Source organism: Macrobrachium rosenbergii, chromosome 25 (genome assembly GCF_040412425.1).
Source record: "Macrobrachium rosenbergii isolate ZJJX-2024 chromosome 25, ASM4041242v1, whole genome shotgun sequence".
Taxonomy (NCBI): Eukaryota; Metazoa; Arthropoda; class Malacostraca; order Decapoda; family Palaemonidae; genus Macrobrachium; species Macrobrachium rosenbergii.
The window spans coordinates 11,998,534-12,019,703 of record NC_089765.1 but is presented as its reverse complement, the minus strand read 5'-3'; the positions used below and the strand labels follow the sequence as shown (position 1 = coordinate 12,019,703).

The following is a 21,170-nucleotide window of genomic DNA, read 5'->3' as shown; positions in this document are numbered from 1 at the left end:
TGATGAGATTCTGTAATTGTGTCTTTTCAGATAAGACAATACTTTCAGTTAATTTTAAATATTCACTTGGTTTTGTAATATACCAAAAAACAAAAAATTGGAACAAATGAAAATATCAACAATATAACTCTCAGATAATTAGGTGAATGGAAGACAAGAAACATCACTTGTGATTGATATGAACCAAAGCTGAAATGTTTACAAGCAAAAATTCCAGTGTAAACAAGTTACTTTAAGTAAGAAAGCAATACCAATTTTCAAGAAATATCGGGAAGCATATATAAATACAAGTCTGTCCACTGCATTTACTATCAGTACTAAATGACAGATGTTCTGACAGGTTGCATAAACTGTTTTTTTACAGGAGCACCCTTTTGTGCCAAGGTGGTTTGGTTATTGAAACTTGGTTACAAGCTTTAGATAATTAACTGTGTTAATGCTAAATTTTCTGATGTTCTGTGAATGAACAAACCAGTGTCTTCCTCCAGATATATGATTTGATTGAGAAAGGTGTTTGTTTGGGAGAGAAGACCTTATGGTTTGAGCCTTATGTAAGTTCGTTTCCGTTATCATTAGCTGGACCTCTTGGGTATTGATGTACTTCCCTTGAATCTACCTCCTAATTTCACCAACTTTTACGCACTTTCTCGACAAGACCTGTAATATTTGCTGAAGAATTTGATTCTCAAACGACTTTCAAATCATTGGATCTCAAATTTGTCAGCAGTATACTACAAATTGTTTTGCAGGTTCTTGAAGATGCTTTTTTGTCTGAAGCATCTTGTGGTCTTGTAGTGATGTGTAAATGTCATTTCTTGTTCTTGTTGATGGAGCTGTGCCACACCTCAAACTGCAAAAACTGTATGGCAAGTACTTATCAATGCATTGTCTTTAAACCAGTACCCCCCTATTTGTCAATATAGTTATGGTATGAGGCTGGACTTGCTTACTGTTCCAGCTTTGTCGAACGCTGATCATTTCTAAGAATGCTTCACTCTATAGCAGACAGGTGGACAATATAATATCACATTGTCTAATTTCCAATTGCATTGCTTAAGTATATATGAAACAAAGAGTTGTGTTAGCTCAGAATCATGTAGAATTTTAAAAAGTGACCTAAGTATTGACTCATTATGTATAATGCAGGCTGCTCTTGCCTTCAAACTTTAAAGACTGTGTTTTCGTTGCTTGAATAAGGAAGTAGATACCATATAATTTTGAAAGCATATAATGGTCATTTTGATGGCATCAAAATTTGGTTTATCAAAGGTTGTAATTGTTATTAAAAGTACAGGTTAAATTGTAGTATTGGAATATCTCCAGGTTTTTATTGTTGTGTTACATATCAGGTAGAGTATTTGAAAAGTTTACTGAGTACCCTACTCATAGAATACAGTATAAAAAGTTTGGTATACTATAGATTAACATAATTTCCATACAGGTAACTTTATAGGCCAATGTGCTCAGAAGGAGTAGGAAAAAATAAGCAAAATCATTTTAATTTTATTCCCTGAAAAATAATGTGTATGTTTTTACTTTTTCAGAAGCCCAAGTACACAGTGTAAGTCAAAATGAATTATATTTACAGGTCATATAATTAACATGTTATTTTTCTCCAGAATAACAGAGAATATTATTCACTTAGAGCAGGTTTCCCCAGTGCTGGCAACTGCGTTGATCCAGTTCATTTGGTCTGAAATTTGAAAAGGTAAAAGTTATATTACATTTGCAAGAAGAAGAAAAAAGGTTTGTATTCTCCACAGGCAAACATAACAAGTATGGTTACACTGTTTACAGGACTCACAGTTTTAGGTAATTTGTAATTTTTGTGTATGATAATGTTATTTACTATAGAAGACTAAAGTAGGTATAGTTCTGTATAGGCTAGGTTCAACTAATTTTAACTTTTATGTATGAAAATGGCATTCAGTCTAGAAGACTAAAGTTATTATAGTTCTATGTATAGTTCAGTTAATTTATTTTCATATATGATAATGGTATTTACTATAGACGAATAAAGCTAGTATAGTTCTGTGTAGGCAGTTTTGCCTTTTTGTAACTTTTATATACATGAAAATGTTATCTACTAGAGAAAACTAAAGTTAGCATAATTCTATGTAGTTAATGAAAGTATAATCACTTAACTCCCTCAAATATGACATTCAAATCATTTTTAATTTCGTAAATACACACCAGTATGCTGTACACAGTATGGGGTGTACTTTAATATCTGGTTAACATGATAATAACTGTTTCATCTACCTTCCTACATAGAAATTATCACGCACATGCAAAGTATAAACACATTTGATAAAAATGGTATCGTAAGATATTTTAACTTTTCTTTTTTCCCAAAGGACCTCGATGTCTGGAAATAGCCACTGAAGAGGTAATGGAATATGGCATTAACAGGCAAAATCAGAATCAGGTAAGCTTTGGTACGTAGTGTTGTTGTTGGGACGAGGTACCAGGACAAGTGAGTAAGGAAAATGTTTGTCAAATGGCACGTTAAGGAACTTGAAAGCAAAATTAAATCACTTTGGGCTATCAACCAAGAATGAATATTACTTGTGACATTTTACAAGCCAGACTTTGTACTTCAAGAACTTCTGTACTTGCCAACTACATTACAGCATTAATGATAATTTTTTTTGCTTTGGTACCATTTGAGATGTGATACATTTCAGGTAAATCTCTTAAATTGAATGTTAAATGTAAAGCAAATGTTTGTGTAGGTCAGGAACTATGTGGAAATGATGTTAGCTGGAAGATATCTAGAAAATAGTCGAGTGTAGACTATAGTATAGAGTCTTTGTTACTCAACAGATTTTGTTACTTATCGGAACGCCTGACCCCAAAGTGTCTGATAAGTTGAGGATTGTAGATTCTCTGTGGAAACCATAAACTCAAGAGCTAGCCTCTTCGTTGAGTCTCATACTGTTTGATTAAAAATTGGCTGACTCTCTCCCATCCCCTGTGTTAATTTCTCTTGGCAGGGTAGTGCCTCCAGAGTATCTCTTGTGGTACGCTGTAGGCATTACTAAAAGTCATCTGCAGAGTCCTTTCAGCCCCTAGCTACACTTACTTTTTTTTTAGCCTTTAACTCCACCTGCATTCATACTACCTATCTTCCATCTTCCTATCCAACCCCTCTAGCTCCCGCCTTCTGCTATTTTAAGTGCTGAATGGCTGAAAGGTACCTCAGTGTTTGGCTTTTATGGCCAAACCTGTTTCTGGAATCGCTCATTCTCCCTCTTCTTAAGACAGAAGGCCAATCAAACACACTATCCTTGCAGCTAAGTACCTGGGACAGAAGAGTTTCTTGTCCTACTGTGTACTGATTTTCAAACTTACTAGTACCTGGGAAAGTATATTGCTTTTCACACTTACTAGCAACGGTACTATAAACGCCTGGGTTCCCAGCGACACCACAGCCAACTCCCCAAGAGACAACGCCTACCAGAATGTAATAGTCGTTTTCCTGGGTGATGAGTGGTCCTCCAGAGTCCCCCTATGGCAAAATGAAATGAAAAAGGACACAATCGGTAATCATAGCGTACTGGTATCTCTGAAAATGGATATATGTGAGGTTACATTATCCCAAGGGAATTTTGTGTCTTTGAATAGTCAAGAACACAAAAGGGTTGTTCCAGTGGTTTGTGATTACAGCATATTTTGGATTTACTTTTGTAACAAGGTAACTTTATGATTATCTTAATGTTTAGACTGAATTTTGTAAACAAGATAGCTTTTAAGATTATTATCTTAATATTTGTGGACTGAAAGTCCTTCATCTTAAAGGTGGTACTTAGTTAGACCCACTCATTGGCATATTATCCTGATTCTCAAGTAAATGATGAAGATTTCAAGATACTGTAGTGGAAAAAGACATTATGCAAAGCAATTCTCCTTGTATAGTTTACTTACATTTTTATCTAATTGTATTAATTTATTATTTTTTCCTTTCTAATAACTGATCTATTCTTTTTGTATCTCCTATTACCTTCTATTGCTTCTTTCAAATGAATGCCACATTCTTTGGAAGCTTGAATTTCAAATCAATGGCCCCTGTGGGTCTTGTTCCATAAGGATAACGTTCATCTTTTGAATAATAATAATAATGTGAACACCAGCTAGCAATTCACTTTATTATGCATTGCACGGTAAGTTTGAACAACTTAGCCTAATTGCATTGAAAATAGGTCCCTCATTATTGCTAGCAATATGCAGTGGAGAAAATGAGGCACTCATTTGCCTTAAAAGGACCCTCTTTACCTGACAAGCATCTTTGCCACCTGCTGGGTACCAAGCGCAGAGCATGTTGCTGGTGATTGTGTAGTCTGGGTAGGCGTTCTGGCAATCTGCGTTGTTTATAGTCGTCAGATCCACCTCTTGGAGTTCATCTGGGATAGTCTTGCTATCTGGTAGTCAGGAAATGGTAGGAAGTTGAGCAGAATGAGTTTAAAAGTTCCTTTCATTGTATTTATGTAAAATTTGGTTTGTCGTAAGGAAAGTTAGGTAATGATTGTCATTGCATTACAAAATGAAAGTGGGTAAGATTTACATTGCAATGCCACTACTCACATATCTTTGAAGGTATTTTGTCTCCCGTATCTCGTCATATATTGCATCTATCCTTCTATCTATATCTGTATACCCTTGGAAGTCTCCTCCATGGATTTTTAAGAGTTACCAAAGACCAAACAAAATACCATACAGATACCATGAATAAAATTACAATTTCTTGGATAAAAGTTTAATGTTCGTGAAACAATAATAGAAAAGGACACACTTTCTGGTGTCAGTAAGTAAATTCTGAGTGAAAGCTGTACCAAGATGGAGAAATATTAACCATTTTCAAATCCCTCGCAGGAAATCCTTTATGGCAAGGCTTTAGTAATTAAGAATTGAGATATAGGTCTTCTTGGATAAAAGTTTAATGTTCGTGAAACTGTAATAGAAAAGGACACACTTCCTGGTGTCAGTAAGCAAATTCTGAGTGAAATCTGTACCAAGATGGTGAAATATTACCCATTTCCAAATCTTTCGCAGGAAATCCTTTATGGCAAGGCTTAAGTAATTAAGAATTCAGATATAGGTCAGATGCAGTTACCAAGAATCACCAAGAAATAATATTACAGTCGCACAATTGTGGTACTGACCATTTGCACTGAATCCCCAGCCAGTCACTGTGACGTTGACCCCGTAATACTTGTTGTACGGTCGCGGAGGACAGATTGGCCCAATCACAGGGTTGCTGAAGTCCAGAGTGGTTGCCAGCTTGATCAGAACCAAGTCGCTGTCCTGTGTGACTGGATAAAATGATAGGTACAGTACATTTATGCCTGTGTTAGGTGGGAGATGTCGTACCGCACAATAGGCCTATGTCGTTAGAATCTTATTCAGCGGTGGAGAAAGAATCAAGAGGTTGAGTCTTGAAGATCTTACTCAATGTTGTTGAAAGAATGAATAGGCTTATTCTTTAGGACCCTAATTAATTTTAGTGAACGTATCAAGATGTATAGTCTTGCTAAGATCTTATTGAGTGAGGACTAAAGAATCAAAAGGTTTAGACTTATAAGATTTTAATGTTCTTGATGGAATGAATAGGCTTATTTTTGAGATCTTACAGTTTTACCAAAGAAGTCAAGAAGGTTAGATTTAAGAACTTACTCGGTGATGTCGAAAGAATGACCAGGTTATTTATACAGTTCATTTATCAAAATCATAACATTGTGACAATTTTTAATCTTAGAGAAAAATAAGAGAAACATCTCCTTCCTAGGTTAATGACCTCAGGAAATAAAGTTAACTCACAGTAGTTATAATCTGGGTTGTAGTAATAAGTTTCGTACTCGACCACCCGAAAAGACGGGGGCAGGTTCGCCCAGGAGTGTCCACCCACGACAATTTGGAAATCGGAGACCCTGGCGAAGGACGATTGCCGTTTTAAAAAATGGTGAAAATTGGAGTGTAAAGTATCTTTCCAGTACTTTACTATAGCTTAGCTTTACAGTACTTTATTTAAAGTCCTGCTTAACTTATGAGTAGCCATTTTCAAAACTGGTGAAACTTGGGAGCCTTAAGTACTACTCCAGCACTTTACTATAGTTTTGTTTTTACTTTATTAAGTCTTTCTTAACTTACGAGGCTGTGCAGTGAGCTGCCGTCACGATAAATCTGTCGTTGATAATTGATCCCCCGCAGAACGATTCGTTCGTGTTCCTGTAAACCAAGGACACCTGCCAGGGATACTCGTTCACTTCGGTGGACTGGCCTCCTATTATCCTTGTGCCTCTGTTTACGCGGCCACATTCTGTGAAGGACATTGAGTGGGTTTGTTCGTTTGTTTAATAACGCAGAATTTATTTTGTGGACAATGTATGGTTTGTTAGAATGCCGTTTCTGTATTGTAAATTTCGATTCTTGTTTGTTATGATTTTAGGCTTGAAACTAATTTGTACATGTGTAGATATGCACACATATATATATATATATATATATATATATATATATATATATATATATATATATATATATATATATATATATATATATACTGTATATATATATATATTATATATATATATATATATATATATATATATATATATATATATATATATATATATATATATATATATATATATATATATATATATATATATATATATATATATATATATATATATATATATATATATATATATATATATATATATATATATATATATATATATATATATATATATATATATATATATTTATATATATATATATATATACACGCACTCACACAACAAGAGATAACTTTTGTAGGCCTACATGTAATTCACAATTATGATACGTTACATAGTCTGAGTCAACTGACAATAAAATTAAATGAAATAAAAAAACTCATTTTAACGCATTTTGTTACTTTGAGTTTTTTATCATTTTTTTACGGACAAACGACTTAGACACTTTTATCTTTCATCTGTAAGGGCTACGAAAAAGAAAAAATGCCTTCAAATAATTAATATTTCATTAAAAAACAATTTCATAGCATTTAATGCCTCTCAGTAAGAAATGTTCCTCCCAAGCACCTTAGCAAAAACTTAATCCTACTCACTGCAGTTAGTAGAAGCCCCTAAACCGTAAGCAGATGGACCCACTGCTTCTGCTTTGCATTTAAACCCCTTCTGTGAGTTTTCTTGCTGGTGGAAAACCACGTGGTCATCTGACTGCTGCTGCTGATAAATTTGGGAGGAGAGTCTGACCCACAGTACCTGGGGAAGTCATTAAATAAGTGTAAACACACATAAATTAGGTATAAAAACACACACTTTTTTGTTTTTTTAACATTTTTACCCAAGAGGCAGATAGGTTTAAGCCTACAGCTTTCTTTCTTTTATTTTTTCTTCTGGCGTTCTTCGGGCCTGGCACCAGGTGTGAAAACACACACTCTCTCTCTCTCTCTCTCTCTCTCTCTCTCTCTCTCTCTCTCTCTCTCTCTCTCTCTCTCTCTCTCTCTCTCTTTTGCTTTGTGAACTTCTACCTTTACAAGGGCAGATAAGCCTAGGCCCATAGCTTCCTTCCCTGTAATATTTATCATGATTTCTTGAGGCCCCCTACCCCACAAGTGTTTGGCCTAACAGCCCCCCCACCCCACCCAAAGTCACAAAATCGAGTCAAAATCAAATAAAAAAACTAATTTAGCCTTTAAAAAGGTTAAATGATAATTCAAGGTCACATTAAATGCAACCCCCACCTCACAAGTGCTTGGCTTAGCCTAAAAAACTTCAATAAAATCGAGTCAAAATCAAACAAAAAATAGTATTTAACTTTAAAAAGTGAAATGACGGTTCAAGGTCACATAAGAGAAAGTGTTACGTCAAAGTTACCTAAAAAAAAAGTCACAAAATCGAGTCAAAATCAAATAAAAACTTAAAAAGTGAAATGACACTTCCGGGACACATAACAACGATGTTAAATCAAGGTTACCGCCCCCCGCCCCCCAAGTCCCAAAATCGAGTCAAAATCAAGTAAAAAGATATTTAACTTAAAAAAGTGAAATGACACTTGAAGGTCACATAACAAAGTGTTAAGTCAAGGTTACCTATCCTGAGCCAACGCTAGGTAGTCCAAACACCGATTTCTGTAGGTGTTCTGTAGGAGAAAGTCTTGGCAAGTGATCTCCACTCTGACACTCCAGTCTTCTCCCTGCAGGTAAAATAAGTAAATAAATAAGTAAACAAGTAAATAAATAAGTAAATGGAAATAAGTGACGAATTGACGTTACTGTTTAGTGATGCAGCAACCTGCTAGCAACTAGGCCTATTTAGACCAAATTTTACATACAAATAAGTAAATAACCAAGTATATAGATGGACAAATAAATAGATAAGTTATTAGATAAATAGATAAATAAATAAATAAGATGATGAATAGCCAGACATATTAATTAATTAAATAAATGAGAAATTGACTCAACCCTTCAGTGACGTAACAACTAGGCCTGTTTCGCCCAAAGTCTATATTTATATTTGTAATTTTTTCCCTTCGTTCTAATCTCGTGGTTTATTGTCCGTCATTTTTGCTTTTACGTTAGATACATTTACGTTTATTTAAAACACGTTGTACAATTATATTCTATTTGAGTCTCTCTCTCTCTCTCTCTCTCTCTCTCTCTCTCTCTCTCTCTCTCTCTCTCTCTCTCTCTCTCTCTCGTAGATACGTTTTTTTACGCGAATATCTTTACCCGAACTTTTCGTTTACAATCGTCTTATATTTTATTACAAGTTTTACTTACAGTTTTACTTAAAAATAAAAGTATTTATTACGTGCATCTTACTTTATACAAGTGTATCCCCAGCCGAGGAACATCACTAAAACAACAACTTTCTTAAAGTTGTTTCTTCACTTACAAGTCGACTTTCTACTAACGAAGTGATACTGTTTATATGTTCGTCAGTAGCTTAAGCGTCAAGTGTTTTCAAGTGGTTTTCTGGTTAGGCCTAGGACTGTAACCAGTTACTGTGTGGATCTAAATTGTGGTTTTATCTTTGTGACTGGTTTACCTGATTGTAACCAGTGACTGTGTCAAGTTAAATTGTGGTTTTATCCTTGGTACTGGTTTACCTGATTGCAACCAGTGACTGTGTCAAGTTAAATTGTGGTTTTACTCTTGTGACTGGTTTTCCAGACTGTAACCAGTGACTGTGTCAAGTTGAATTGTGATTTTATACTTGTGACTGGTTTTTCCTGACTGTAACCAGTGACTGTGTTGAGTTAAATTGTGGTTTTACAATTGTGACTGGTTTTTCCTGACTAACTGGTTGCCTAGGACTGTGACCAGTGACTGTGTCAAGTCAAAATTGAGGTTTTACGCTTGTGACTGGTTATTATTATTATTATTATTATTATTATTATTATTATTATTATTATTATTATTATTATTATTATTATTATTATAGTTTTTCTTAGGCTCATTTGCATGATGGTGACTGCAATGCCCTTTGTCAATTGCAGATAGTGATCCAAAATATTAAAAATTTAAAATATAAATTTAAGAAATATTAAGAATTATTATTATTATTATTATTATTATTATTATTATTATTATTATTATTATTATTATTATTATTATTATTATTATTATTATTAGGCTCAGTTGCAAAACAGTGACTGCAATACCCTTCATCAAATGAAGATAGCTATCCATGATATAAAAATTTAAAAAATTTCCCAAGATATAAAAATTATTTAAAAATTCAAAAAAATTAAAATTTTATTATATGCCAGTCACTAACTTATGACTTATTTTTTCAGGAAAGACTGATTCTTAAAAGCCTCTTTAAGACTGAATTGACTTACTAATATTTCCATTTGTCAATCCTTCTGTTTTGTTAATAACCTCCAAGAGATATAGATTTTTATATATACACTCCAAAAGTTATTTTTGTGACAAAATTCAAGATGGCTACACCTGAAATTTTGTCTACCAGGGGTCCCAAACAACAGAGGTGGTAAGTACAGGTATTACTGTTTTATTATATAATATATATTATATTATATATATATATATATATATATATATATATATATATATATATATTATATATATATTATATATATATTATATATATATATATATATATATATATATATATATATATATATATATATATATATAGAGGATGTCAGTTTATCAATATATTTATCAAGTATTTCTGCCAATTTTAATTATTTTTGGAGGGTAATTTTTTTTATATATAATTTGTCCTGAACTACAGAAGTTCTATGTAAATATTTAAGTTTTGTTTTATGCCATTTTTAAAAATTATTATAGCTAAAAACCAACTTTTCATTTTATCTTTACACTTAACCAACAGGTAGGTTAGGACCTTTGTAAGAAATCATTATTTTTCGGGGTGTGAAAAACTTAAAACACTTAACCACAAGATAAATTACTTTTAAAACTATAAAGTTCGTGTTTGCAATCAGCAAATAACCTTAAAAATATTTATATATATAAAAAGATCATTATTTTTGGGGCTGCAAAAACTTAAAAAACACTTAAACCGCAAGAAAATTTACTTATAAAAGCGTAAAGTTCGTTTTTGTAATTAGTAAGTACCCATAAAAATACGTATATGTATAAAGAGAGCCAAGATTAATTACAAGGATCCATCCTAACCTATAACTCTCCCTAACCTGCTGTAGGATGACGAATCCTATTCAGCCAGAAGTCCCCCTGGATCTGCTCAACCTAACCTGACTTATAGCCCTGTAAGTTACAGTGGCATACAGGAATGCAATTTAACCAAATATAACCTAACCTAACCAAACCAAACATAACCTAACCTAGTCCTATAAGTTTAACATATAACTGACAAATCAGTTTCTCAAGGTGTATATATGATTCTTAAAGATACTCGATAAGTCAGCTCCTATAGGTCTATGGGTCTTAAATATACATGAAATTAGTTTGTTTAGGAATATGGGTCTTATGTGTACTTGAAATCAGCTCCTATAGGCCTATGGGTATTAAATATACTTGATAAATCAGTTCATTTATGCCCGTGAGTCTTCAGTGCTCGAGAAATGAGTTCCTCTAGGCCTGTGGGATTTAAATATACATGAAATTAGTTCCTTTAGGCCTGTAGGCAAAATATAGATATATATTTTTGATAAATCATTGCTCTAGGCTTATAAGTCTGACATATACTTGACAAATCAGCTCCTCTAGGCTAACATATAGACCTACATGAAATCAGTTCCTATAGGCCTATGGGTCATAAATATACATGAAATCAGCTCCTCTAGGCCTATGAATCTTACATACTCTTGACAAATCAGTTCCTACAGGCTTATAAGTCTAACATACACTTGACAAATCAGTTCCTTACCTGTATATACCAACCACATTCTAAGTTCCTTGGGTAGTTTCTAGGGTACCTCGGTGAGGTCAGTACCATGGACGTGCCCAGGGGCATTGTATTCACTACTGGGTTTGGCAGGCATCGAGTTGAATCTGAAGTAAAGGGGTATTGTATTAGTTTATTTTAAAGTGTCAGTTCAAGTTGTGGGTATTGTATTAGGTGTATTTGAAGTGTCATATGCTGTGGGTGAGTGCTAGTTTTATAAGTGTGTTTTATGTGAGTTTTTTTTTATGGTAATTTGTGAGCGAGTGTTTTAAAGTTCATTTGTATTGAATAGTGATTTGGAAGTTGTTTTTTGTTTTAGAAACTGTATAATTGATGTATAAGTATATCTGTATGATGCACGTGCTTGCATACACATACATACATACATACATACATACATACATACAAAGTAAAAAAGCCCAATATTTCCTGTATATGAAAGGAATACAAAAGGAAATTAACCAACCAAACTATATATATATTTTTTTATTGAAAAGGACGATAAGATAAATGAATTACTTTAATTTCCACAGAGAAAGGAGGCCTAGGTCTAGATTAGTATTCACAAAGATTTGAAAAGGAGCCTAATCCTAGATTCTTCTCAGGGGTTCTCTTATCCTTACCTATAGAGGAAGCAGACACAGCTCTCACTCTGCAGGAGAATCCTTTAAAATTCTTTTTGACGTTTGATTTGAATGTTATGACAACCTCGTTGGTGGAGCTCGTCCATAGTTTGGGGAACCCTTTACCACAGTAGCTGAAAAATGATAAAATTAAAGAAGTTTCAGAGGATTAAGGGATTTGTGGGTTTAGTTCAGTTACTGAAGGAGATTTTCTAGGTCTAGGATTATATATTTGAGCTTTTAGTTCACTTATTGAAGATTTCTAGGTCTAGGGTTTCTGAGAATTAAGTTATTTGTGGTTTTAGTTCAGTTACTGAAGATTTTTTTAGGTCTAAGGGTCTCAAAAAAATTTATGAATTTGCGGAAATTCATAGCCAGTAACTAAATTTTCTATGGGAAATATTAAATTCATTGTAATATGCTTACAAAAAATCGAGAATTTTGGTATTGGTCTAATGAATAGATACTGAAGTCTCAAAAAATGTATAAATTTGAAGAAAATATCAGCCAGTAACTAAATTTTGTATGGGAAATACTAAATTTATTGCAATATGCTTATAAAAAAATCGAGAATTTTAATGTCTGAAAAATGGGTACAGAAGTCTCATAAAAATTAAATAAATTTTAAGGAATTCAGAGCCAGTAGCTAAACTTTCCACGGGAATTATCAAATATGGTATAATTTACGTACAAAAAGTCATCCACAGCCAGGTAATCGTAGCAGGACTTCCTCTTTCCAGTTTCCAGACGGAATTTTGGACAGGTGACTTTGAACCTCACGTTGGGATTTGTGCTCTGGAAAAGGTCCAGAAGATTCCGGGAGACTTAATGATATATAAATAAGATTCTTAGATGCTCATGTGTGTATACACATATATATGTGTTTTATATATATATATATATATATATATATATATATATATATAAAGATACTGCAAAGACTAATACAAATACTTCAAGCAAAACTGATCATGCAGATTTGCCCATCATAAACAAAATCTTTCACCAGTCACAAAATTTTTCACCACTAGCAACACCTAGAACATCTATCTGCTCCTTACCACAAAATGCCAACCGCAATTCTGATTCTTGGGATACGGCTTAGGATACCTTGGGCTTTTAATCTTCACAGACTGCCCCAAGGATAAAGGACTCTCAGTTGGAGAATTCTGGCAGGATGCTGTTCCTATATAGAGGAGGAAAAGCGGATTGAATAGGGTCTAGAGTAGCTTGAGAATTTAGGAGCTGCCATAGGCCTATGAAGGGAAGATTTCTATAGGAATGAGGTCTATTCTTATATAGGGAAGAAAAAGTAGATTGAATAGGGTCTAGAGGAGCTTGAGAATTTAGGAGCTGCCATAGGCCTATGAAGGGAAGATTTCTATAGGAATGAGGTCTATTCTTATATAGGGAAGAAAAAGTAGATTGAATAGGGTCTAGAGTAGCTTGAGAATTTAGGAGCTGCCATAGGCCTATGAAGGGGAGATTTCTATAGGAATGAGGTCTATTCTTATATAGGAGAGAAAAAGTAGATTGAATAGGGTCTAGAGGAGCTTGAGAATTTAGGAGCTGCCGTAGGCATATGAAGGGAAGATTTCTACAGGGATAAGGTAGGCCTACTAAAGATTCATTTATCACAGGAAATTAATATGTTGATTAGCGCTTAATCACAGCTGTCTAGGAAATGCATAGGCCTATGTCTCGAAACACTTATTAAAACTGGCGTGATTACTTAGGCCAAAGTGTATGTATCACTTAAACAATCATATAAAAATACCCTTCAGTTCAGTGGCTTTGTATATTAATGGTAATTCATCTATAATGTTTAAGAATGCAAGGCCTATAGACTCCTTGACCGCTAGAATTCAAATTATACCTGAGCTATACTTAAGTAATGAAATTTGTAAGTTTTATGTAGACTTACTTATTTTCCTTGTAAGTGGGATAATGTTAGGCTCAGGAAAATCTTGACCATGTTTGGGTGGTTCCTTATTTTCCTGATTTTGACAACCGTTTCACAGAGAGAGAGAGAGAGAGAGAGAGAGAGAGAGAGAGAGAGAGAGAGAGAATGTTATTAGTGATTTTGAATTTCAACTTAGGGAGGGAATATAATTCCATTATCAAAATTGATAAAATCGAATTTAAACATTAACATGATTTGAATATACAGTATATATATGTATATATATATATATATATATATATATATATATATATATATATATATATATATATATATATATATATATATATATATATTAATCACCTCTACTTTATGGCGATAAAGTACTGTTACGTATATGGGGATGATTACAACATATGTTGGCAATTACCCATCTCATAATTACAGCTGATTTAAAAGAATATTTATGATTTAAGTTTGGGGGAATCATGTGTACCTATTTTTTTATGTTTTTGTGAAATTTTTTTCAAATGTTTGTCTTAACATCGAAGTATTTTTAAAATTTATATATATATATTTATATATATATATATATATATATATATATATATATATATATATATATATATATATATATATATATATATATAATATATATATGTCTGTAGTGTATTATCTTTGTATTAAAAATTAAATTAAAGATATTATGATAATTACTCACCTTGAGAGCTGTAGCAAAATTTATAGAGACTAGAAGTAATCCATAGTTGATGGCTATTACCTGATAAAAAAATATATAGGCTATATATATATATATATATATATATATATATATATATATATATACATACACAAACATATATATATATATATATATATATATATATATATATATATATATATATATATATATATATATATAGAGAGAGAGAGAGAGAGAGAGAGAGAGAGAGAGAGAGAGAGAGAGAGAGAGAGAGAGAGAGAGAGTACTCACACAGAACAGGCCCGTTTCAGCCAGCCTCCCCATCACTCCAACCAATCTGTGACTGACACCAACTTTCGGGGAACAGCCCAAATTTATAAACCTTACCCACTGGACCACTCGACCCGTGTCCCAGGTGTTAAGGAATCATAAATCTGTGGTTTTAATTAGGCCCCATTTTAGCGGGCTTGTTTAAGGTTTAAGTCACCAGATTAAGAGGTAATTATTATTATATGTATGTCACGTATTTTTGGAGAATTTGGGCCAGGAATATTAATATAAATATACTTGGTTTCATCTTATTTTTTCTAAGCAGTTTTCAGAAGTCGACTTCTTGATTTTGAGTTATTTGTCAATTTTCAAAGATAATTGAATGAATTTTGGAATTTAGATTCATATAATAATATTTGCATACACACCTAAATGCAGTATGTACAAAAATACATACAAACTATTTGTTCTGTAAACATTAGAATTTGAAATGTGTGCTCTTGAAATTAGAGGTGCCTTGTGAGAGAGAGAGGAGAGAGAGAGAGAGAGCGTGTGTGTGTGTGTGTGTGTGTGTGTGTAAGTTAGTGAAAACATGGAACCTTGTTCTCAACTCTTCATTTTAGTTTTCTGAAAAGAAAACTACTGTGCCGGCTTTGTCCGTCCGCACTTTTTTCTGTCCTCACTTTTCCTGTCTGTCCTCAGATCTTAAAAACTACTGAGGATAGAGGGCTGCAAATTGGTATATTGATCATCCACCCTCCAGTCATCAAACTTACCAAATTGCAGCCCTCTAGCCTCAGTAGTTTTTATTTGATTTAAGGTTAAAGTTAGCCATAATCGCGCTTCTGGCAACGATATAGGCCAGGCCACTACCGGTTTCATGGACCGCCGCTCATGCAGCATTATACCAAGACCACCGAAAGATAGATCTATTTTCGGTGGCCTTGATTATACGATGTACAGAAAACTCGACTGCGCCGAAGAAAGTTCGGCGCATTTTTTACTTGTTTATATTTATGGACCCTAATTACAGTTCTGACCAAACCAGTTTGAACACAAGCTGTCCAGTGGTACAGAATGGCAAAACGAGGTTAGGTTAACCAATTTTTGGCCGAAATCAGTCAAAATTAACCAATTTGGATGATTTCCAAAGCCAAATGAACAACCAAATGTCTGGATGGCTTACTTATCAATAATATATATTGGTTTGTAAGAGGTTCAAAGCGATGGCATTTGGGAGTGCTGGGCCTAGCAGTAAGGACATTGAACTGCGTTGATTAAATGTAATGAGAAGACAGCTCTCTCTCTCTCTCTCTCTCTCTCTCTCTCTCTCTCTCTCTCTCTCTCTCTCTCTCTCTCTCTCAGATACGTAATTAGGGCTTGCAAAAATAAAAATAAAAAGTATTAAGAACAAGGTCCCATGTTCTTGCCAACATACTTTCTCTCTCTCTCTCTCTCTCTCTCTCTCTCTCTCTCTCTCTCTCTGACTCATACATAAAACATTCGATTTATTATATGAGAAAAAGGGTAAACTCTCTGAACTCTCTCTCTCTATAAATATCGTGAACTATTAGATAGATGAAGCACTTGATTTATAAGGACAGAAAAAGTCAGTTCTCTCTCTCTCTCTCTCTCTCTCTCTCTCTCTCTCTCTCTCTCTCTCTCTCTCTCTCACATCTCAAAGCCTACTTCGTAAAATTAAATCAGACAACTGCTTGATCATCTGTACACCTGTTTCTCCCTTGGACAGGTGTCACCCACTTAATCACATCTGTGGGAACTTGAACCAGAGTGATATATTTATATAATTTCAGCCAAATAATTTTTCTCTGATCGTAAATGGTAATGTACTTTTTTTTTTTTTTTGCTAAGGGAAGGGTTGCTTTTTTCCTTAAAAAAACTTTAAATGTGTGGGTTTTTAGTTTTCTGAAAAGAAAACTATTGTGCCGGCTTTGTCCGTCCGTCCACACTTTTTTTTCTGTCCGCCCTCAGATCTTAAAAACTACTGAGGCTAGAGGGCTGTAAATTGGTATGTTGATCATCCACCCTCCAATCATCAAACATACCAAATTGCAGCCCTCTAGCCTCAGTAGTTTTTTTTTTTTAAATTTTATCCAAGGTTAAATGTAGCCATAATCGTGCTTCTGGCAACGCAACAACACAGGCCACCACCGGGCCGTGGTTAAAGTTTCATGGGCTGCAGCTCATACAGCATTATACCGAGAACGCCTAAAGATAGATCTGTTTTCGGTGGCCTTGATTATGCGCTGTACAGAAAACTCGATTGTGCCGACGAAACTTCGGCGCATTTTTTGTTTTTCTTCTAGTTTAAATCTACAGAAAAGGTGCTTTGTATGGTAGCTAAGAGCGTTTTTGAGGTTGAAAATTTGACTTTGTATATTTTTACTAAGGAAAAGGTTGTTTTTCCTTTGCAACCTTTAAATGTGTGGGTTTTTTTCTTATAGATTAAATCTACAGAAAGGGTACCTTGATTGTATATTTGCTAAGGGATATTATGAGGTTGAATTCTTGACACATTTTGTATAGAAAATTGCATGATGTTTCTTTCAAATTATCACAGAGATTATGGGAGTTTTTTTTGTATAGTTTAAGGATTTATGTAGGTCTTCTGATAAAACATTCTATAGATATCTACAGCTAGGATAATAAGAGGCCTACTGTTAGGCCTATCTGGGACTTAAATATAAGATTCTATAGACCAAGATAATAAGCAGCCTAGTTTTTTTTAGGCCTATCTACGACTTGCTTATAGGATTCTATAGATAGGTCAATATGTTTCGATTTAGAAATGCTGAGAATTAGAAGGATTAAGTTTTTTTAAGAAAAAACCCGAAACTTTCATGGTAAGGTTTTTGGAAAGAAAAAACCCAAGAAGCTTTCATGGGGAAGGTTTTTTAAAGGAAAAACTCAACGAATTTTCGTGGAATGTTTTTTTTAAGAAAAAACTTTTTTTAAGGAAAAACACAAAACTTTCGAGGAAAGGTTTTTTCAAGGTAAAAAATCTACTTTTTAAAGGAAAAAACTATGAAAATTTCAAGGAAGGTTTTTGAAAAAAAAATTTTTAAGGAAAAAAACACGAAACTTTCAAAGAAAGTTTTTTAGGTTAAAAGACCTCTTTTTAAATAAAAAAAAAAAACGAATGTTCAAGGAAAGGTTTTTTGAAGGCAGAAAAATACAAAACTCACAAAACAGTTTTTTCAGATCAGAAAAAAAACATTTTTCAGGTAAAAAAATACAAAACTCACAAAAAAAAATTTCAGGTCAGAAAAAAAAACCATTTTTAAGGTAAAAAAAAATACAAACCTCAAAAAAATTTTTTTTTCAGGTCAGAAAAAAAACATTTTAAAAAAAAAAAAAAAAAAAAAATTCAGGTCAGAAAAAAAACACACGCATCAACTATCACAGTTTATTTTGAATTATGTTACAGTCCCCTCACCTCAGGAGTGAGCAGAGAGATACCCTTTTGTTTTCTTTTATCCTCCCTCCCCCCTCATTTATCCTTGTGTATAACCATCCCCTAATCCCCACCCCACCCAGCGGGTCGAACCCGTGAACATGGTATATAAGAAGAAGCTGAAATGAAAAAGAAAGTTATAAAACAATTGAATATACTTATGATAATATTTAATATTAATTCAGTTATAATATTTAATATTAAAATTCACCTTCGTCTTAGATATCTCTCCTTGCTTTATTTATGTGTGTGTGTGTGTGTGTGTGTGTACGTATGTATAATGTAAAATCGTGTATCTGTATATATACATACGGCACATACACGGATACCCATCTATAAATGCATATACAAACCTATTGATAAGTGTATATATACATCTGTTTGTATACACTTATGTATTTAAAAACATGTTTGTATACACTTATGTATATAAATAAATCTGTATGTATACACTTATGTATATAAATTATACTTACGTATATGGATTATACATACGCACACGCATCTGTAAATGCATATACAAACCTATTTATATAAGAGTGTATATACGCATTTCTTCATCAGAGCGTACACGCGTATAAAATCCATACACATATATGCATTTATAAACGTATATATACGCATTAATTAATGTGTACATAAATATAATTCATAAATACGCACACGCATTTATAAATGTATACACGCATCTCTTCATAAGAGTATATATGCGCATAATCCATACACACGCATATGCGCACTTATAAATGTAATATGTACGCATCTATCTTATATAAGGCTGTACATACGCATGTATTTAAAAGACCGTACACGTGTATATAAATATCTGCCTCGTAAGTATAGATACATATACATACGCATACACACACACACACACACACTCGCCCATGCAAATACTCATTGAGTTACTCGTTTAAATACATATTTAAATACTCACCTCCATGCGTAATTCGCGTGTTTTTAAAAAGTACAAAATGGAATGACATTCTGGCAAAAGGAATGTGAGACCAGTTCTGGTCATAGATTACAATCAGTACTTTTGACCCTTTTGCATGCAAACCTCTTATTATTTATATTTATATTCATATTTTATCATTGAAATATATAATTTTAATGATCAGTGTTTACCTCAGAGAGGAAATGAAGAGCTGATGAACAACAAATGAAAAATGAATAACATGTCTTGCGTATTGAAAAGAATTTCCAAAATTAGCAACTGGCAAAAGTTGGCTTGGTACTGTCTCTCTCTTTGACCTGCGTATATATATGCGTATATATCAATATGTACAGAAACGCATGCATGCTTATATATATACATATGTATATCAATACGTACAGGAACGTTATTCATATATACTTATGTATATATGTTTAATTTTTATGCATTGGTGATGAATGGAGCCTTAGAAATTGTGAATGGAATTCAAACAAGTTTTTAATAATTTTTATAATTTATATCTGTTGTTTTTTTATTATTGACTTATCTATGCTTTTATCTGTGTTATTATTTACGTATAGATGTAATTGTTGTAATAAAAACAGGTAATTGTTATAATAACCTAATGTAATTGTTATAATAACCCCAATACCCTTTTAACTTCTAGAATTCTTCACACTTTTTTAGGATAGGCTTGTCACTACAAAGCCTTAAACCCATATGTAACAATATGAAGTAACACTGATGTCCGTAACAGGATTCTAACTCGGGAAGAGGTCACGGTACTGACCTTGACCTCGAGGTCAAGGGTCAGTAACGTGACCTTTTCCCGAGTTAGAATCCTGTTACGGACATCAGTGTTACTTCATATTTTTACATTTGGATCTACAAAAAAGTGTGAAGAATTCGAGGAGTTAAGATTGCATTTTGGGTATTATAGGTACATGAGTATCTGGTAAAAAAGTGGCTTTTAGATTATTTATTTATGTAGACATACTTTTAGAAGTGCTTGATATCAATGCGTCTAAACCTGGACAATAGTTTAGCTAATGTCTAAACCTTGACAGTAGTTGAGCTAATGTCTAAACCTTGGCAATAGCTTAGCTACATCTGAACCTTGACAATAATTTAGTTAATGTCTAAACCTTGACAACAGTTTAGCCACGTCTGAACCTTGACAATAATTTAGTTAACGTCTAAACCTTGACGACAGTTTAACCAATGTCTAACTGACAATAATTTAGCTGATGTCTAAACCTTGACGATAGTTTAGTTAATATCTAAACATTGACAAAAGCTTAGCCACGTCTGAACCTTGATAAAAGTTTAGCTAATGTCTAAACCATGACAATAATTTAGTTAATGTCTAAACATTGACAATAGTTTAGCTAATGTCTCAACCTTGACGACAGTTTAGTTAATGTCTAAACCTTGACAATAGTTTAGCCACGTCTGAACCTTGACAGTAGTTTAGCTAATGTCTAAATTTGACAATGGTTTAGGTAATGTCTAAACCTTGACAATAATTTAGTTAATGTTTAAACAGTGACAAAAGTCTAGTCCATCCGAACCTTGACAATAGTTCAGCTATTGTCTAAACCTTGACGACAGTTTAGCTAATGTCTAAACCTTGACGACAATTTAGTTAATTTCTAAACCTTGACAAAAGTTTGGTCACGCCTAAACCTTGACAAAAGTTTAGCTAATGTCTAAACCTTGGCAATAGTTTAGCTAATGTCTAAACCTTGACAATAGTTTAGTTAATGTCTAAACCCTGACGATAATTTAGTTAATATCTAAACCTTGGCAATAATTTAGTTAATGTCTAAACCTTGACGACAGTTTAGCTAA

General features: G+C 33.2%; 1 protein-coding gene and 1 long non-coding RNA gene across 2 annotated transcripts; both read right to left on the bottom strand.

Annotated features, from left to right (window-relative positions):
• Nucleotides 1–1,314: 1,314 nt before the first annotated feature.
• LOC136852264 (chymotrypsinogen 2-like) lies at nt 1,315–14,368 on the bottom strand. Its single transcript, XM_067126719.1, has 12 exons — nt 14,365–14,368; nt 13,093–13,217; nt 12,723–12,826; nt 12,032–12,165; nt 11,391–11,515; nt 7,112–7,268; nt 6,148–6,316; nt 5,818–5,927; nt 5,163–5,312; nt 4,276–4,421; nt 3,391–3,511; nt 1,315–1,693 (listed from the first exon to the last, which is right to left on the bottom strand). The coding sequence occupies exons 1-12, from the start codon at nt 14,366–14,368 to the stop codon at nt 1,638–1,640; spliced, it is 1,401 nt and encodes a 466-aa protein (XP_066982820.1). The 3' UTR covers nt 1,315–1,637.
• Nucleotides 14,369–14,654: 286 nt separating this feature from the next.
• On the bottom strand, nt 14,655–14,962 carry LOC136852325 (uncharacterized). The gene is made up of 2 exons (XR_010857110.1): nt 14,929–14,962; nt 14,655–14,715 (listed from the first exon to the last, which is right to left on the bottom strand). It is a non-coding gene; the product is annotated as an uncharacterized lncRNA (long non-coding RNA).
• Between the last annotated feature and the right edge of the window lie 6,208 nt (nt 14,963–21,170).

Excerpts from the sequence above, each read along its gene's own strand:
- LOC136852264 (XM_067126719.1), bottom strand. Across the intron at positions 7,269-11,390 it reads AATGTGGTTGGTATATACAG|GTACTGTGGGTCAGACTCTC; the intron begins GTAAGGAACTGA and ends TGACTTCCCCAG. Across the intron at positions 1,694-3,390 it reads CGTTTATAGTACCGTTGCTA|ACCAAATGAACTGGATCAAC; the intron begins GTAAGTGTGAAA and ends TTCAAATTTCAG.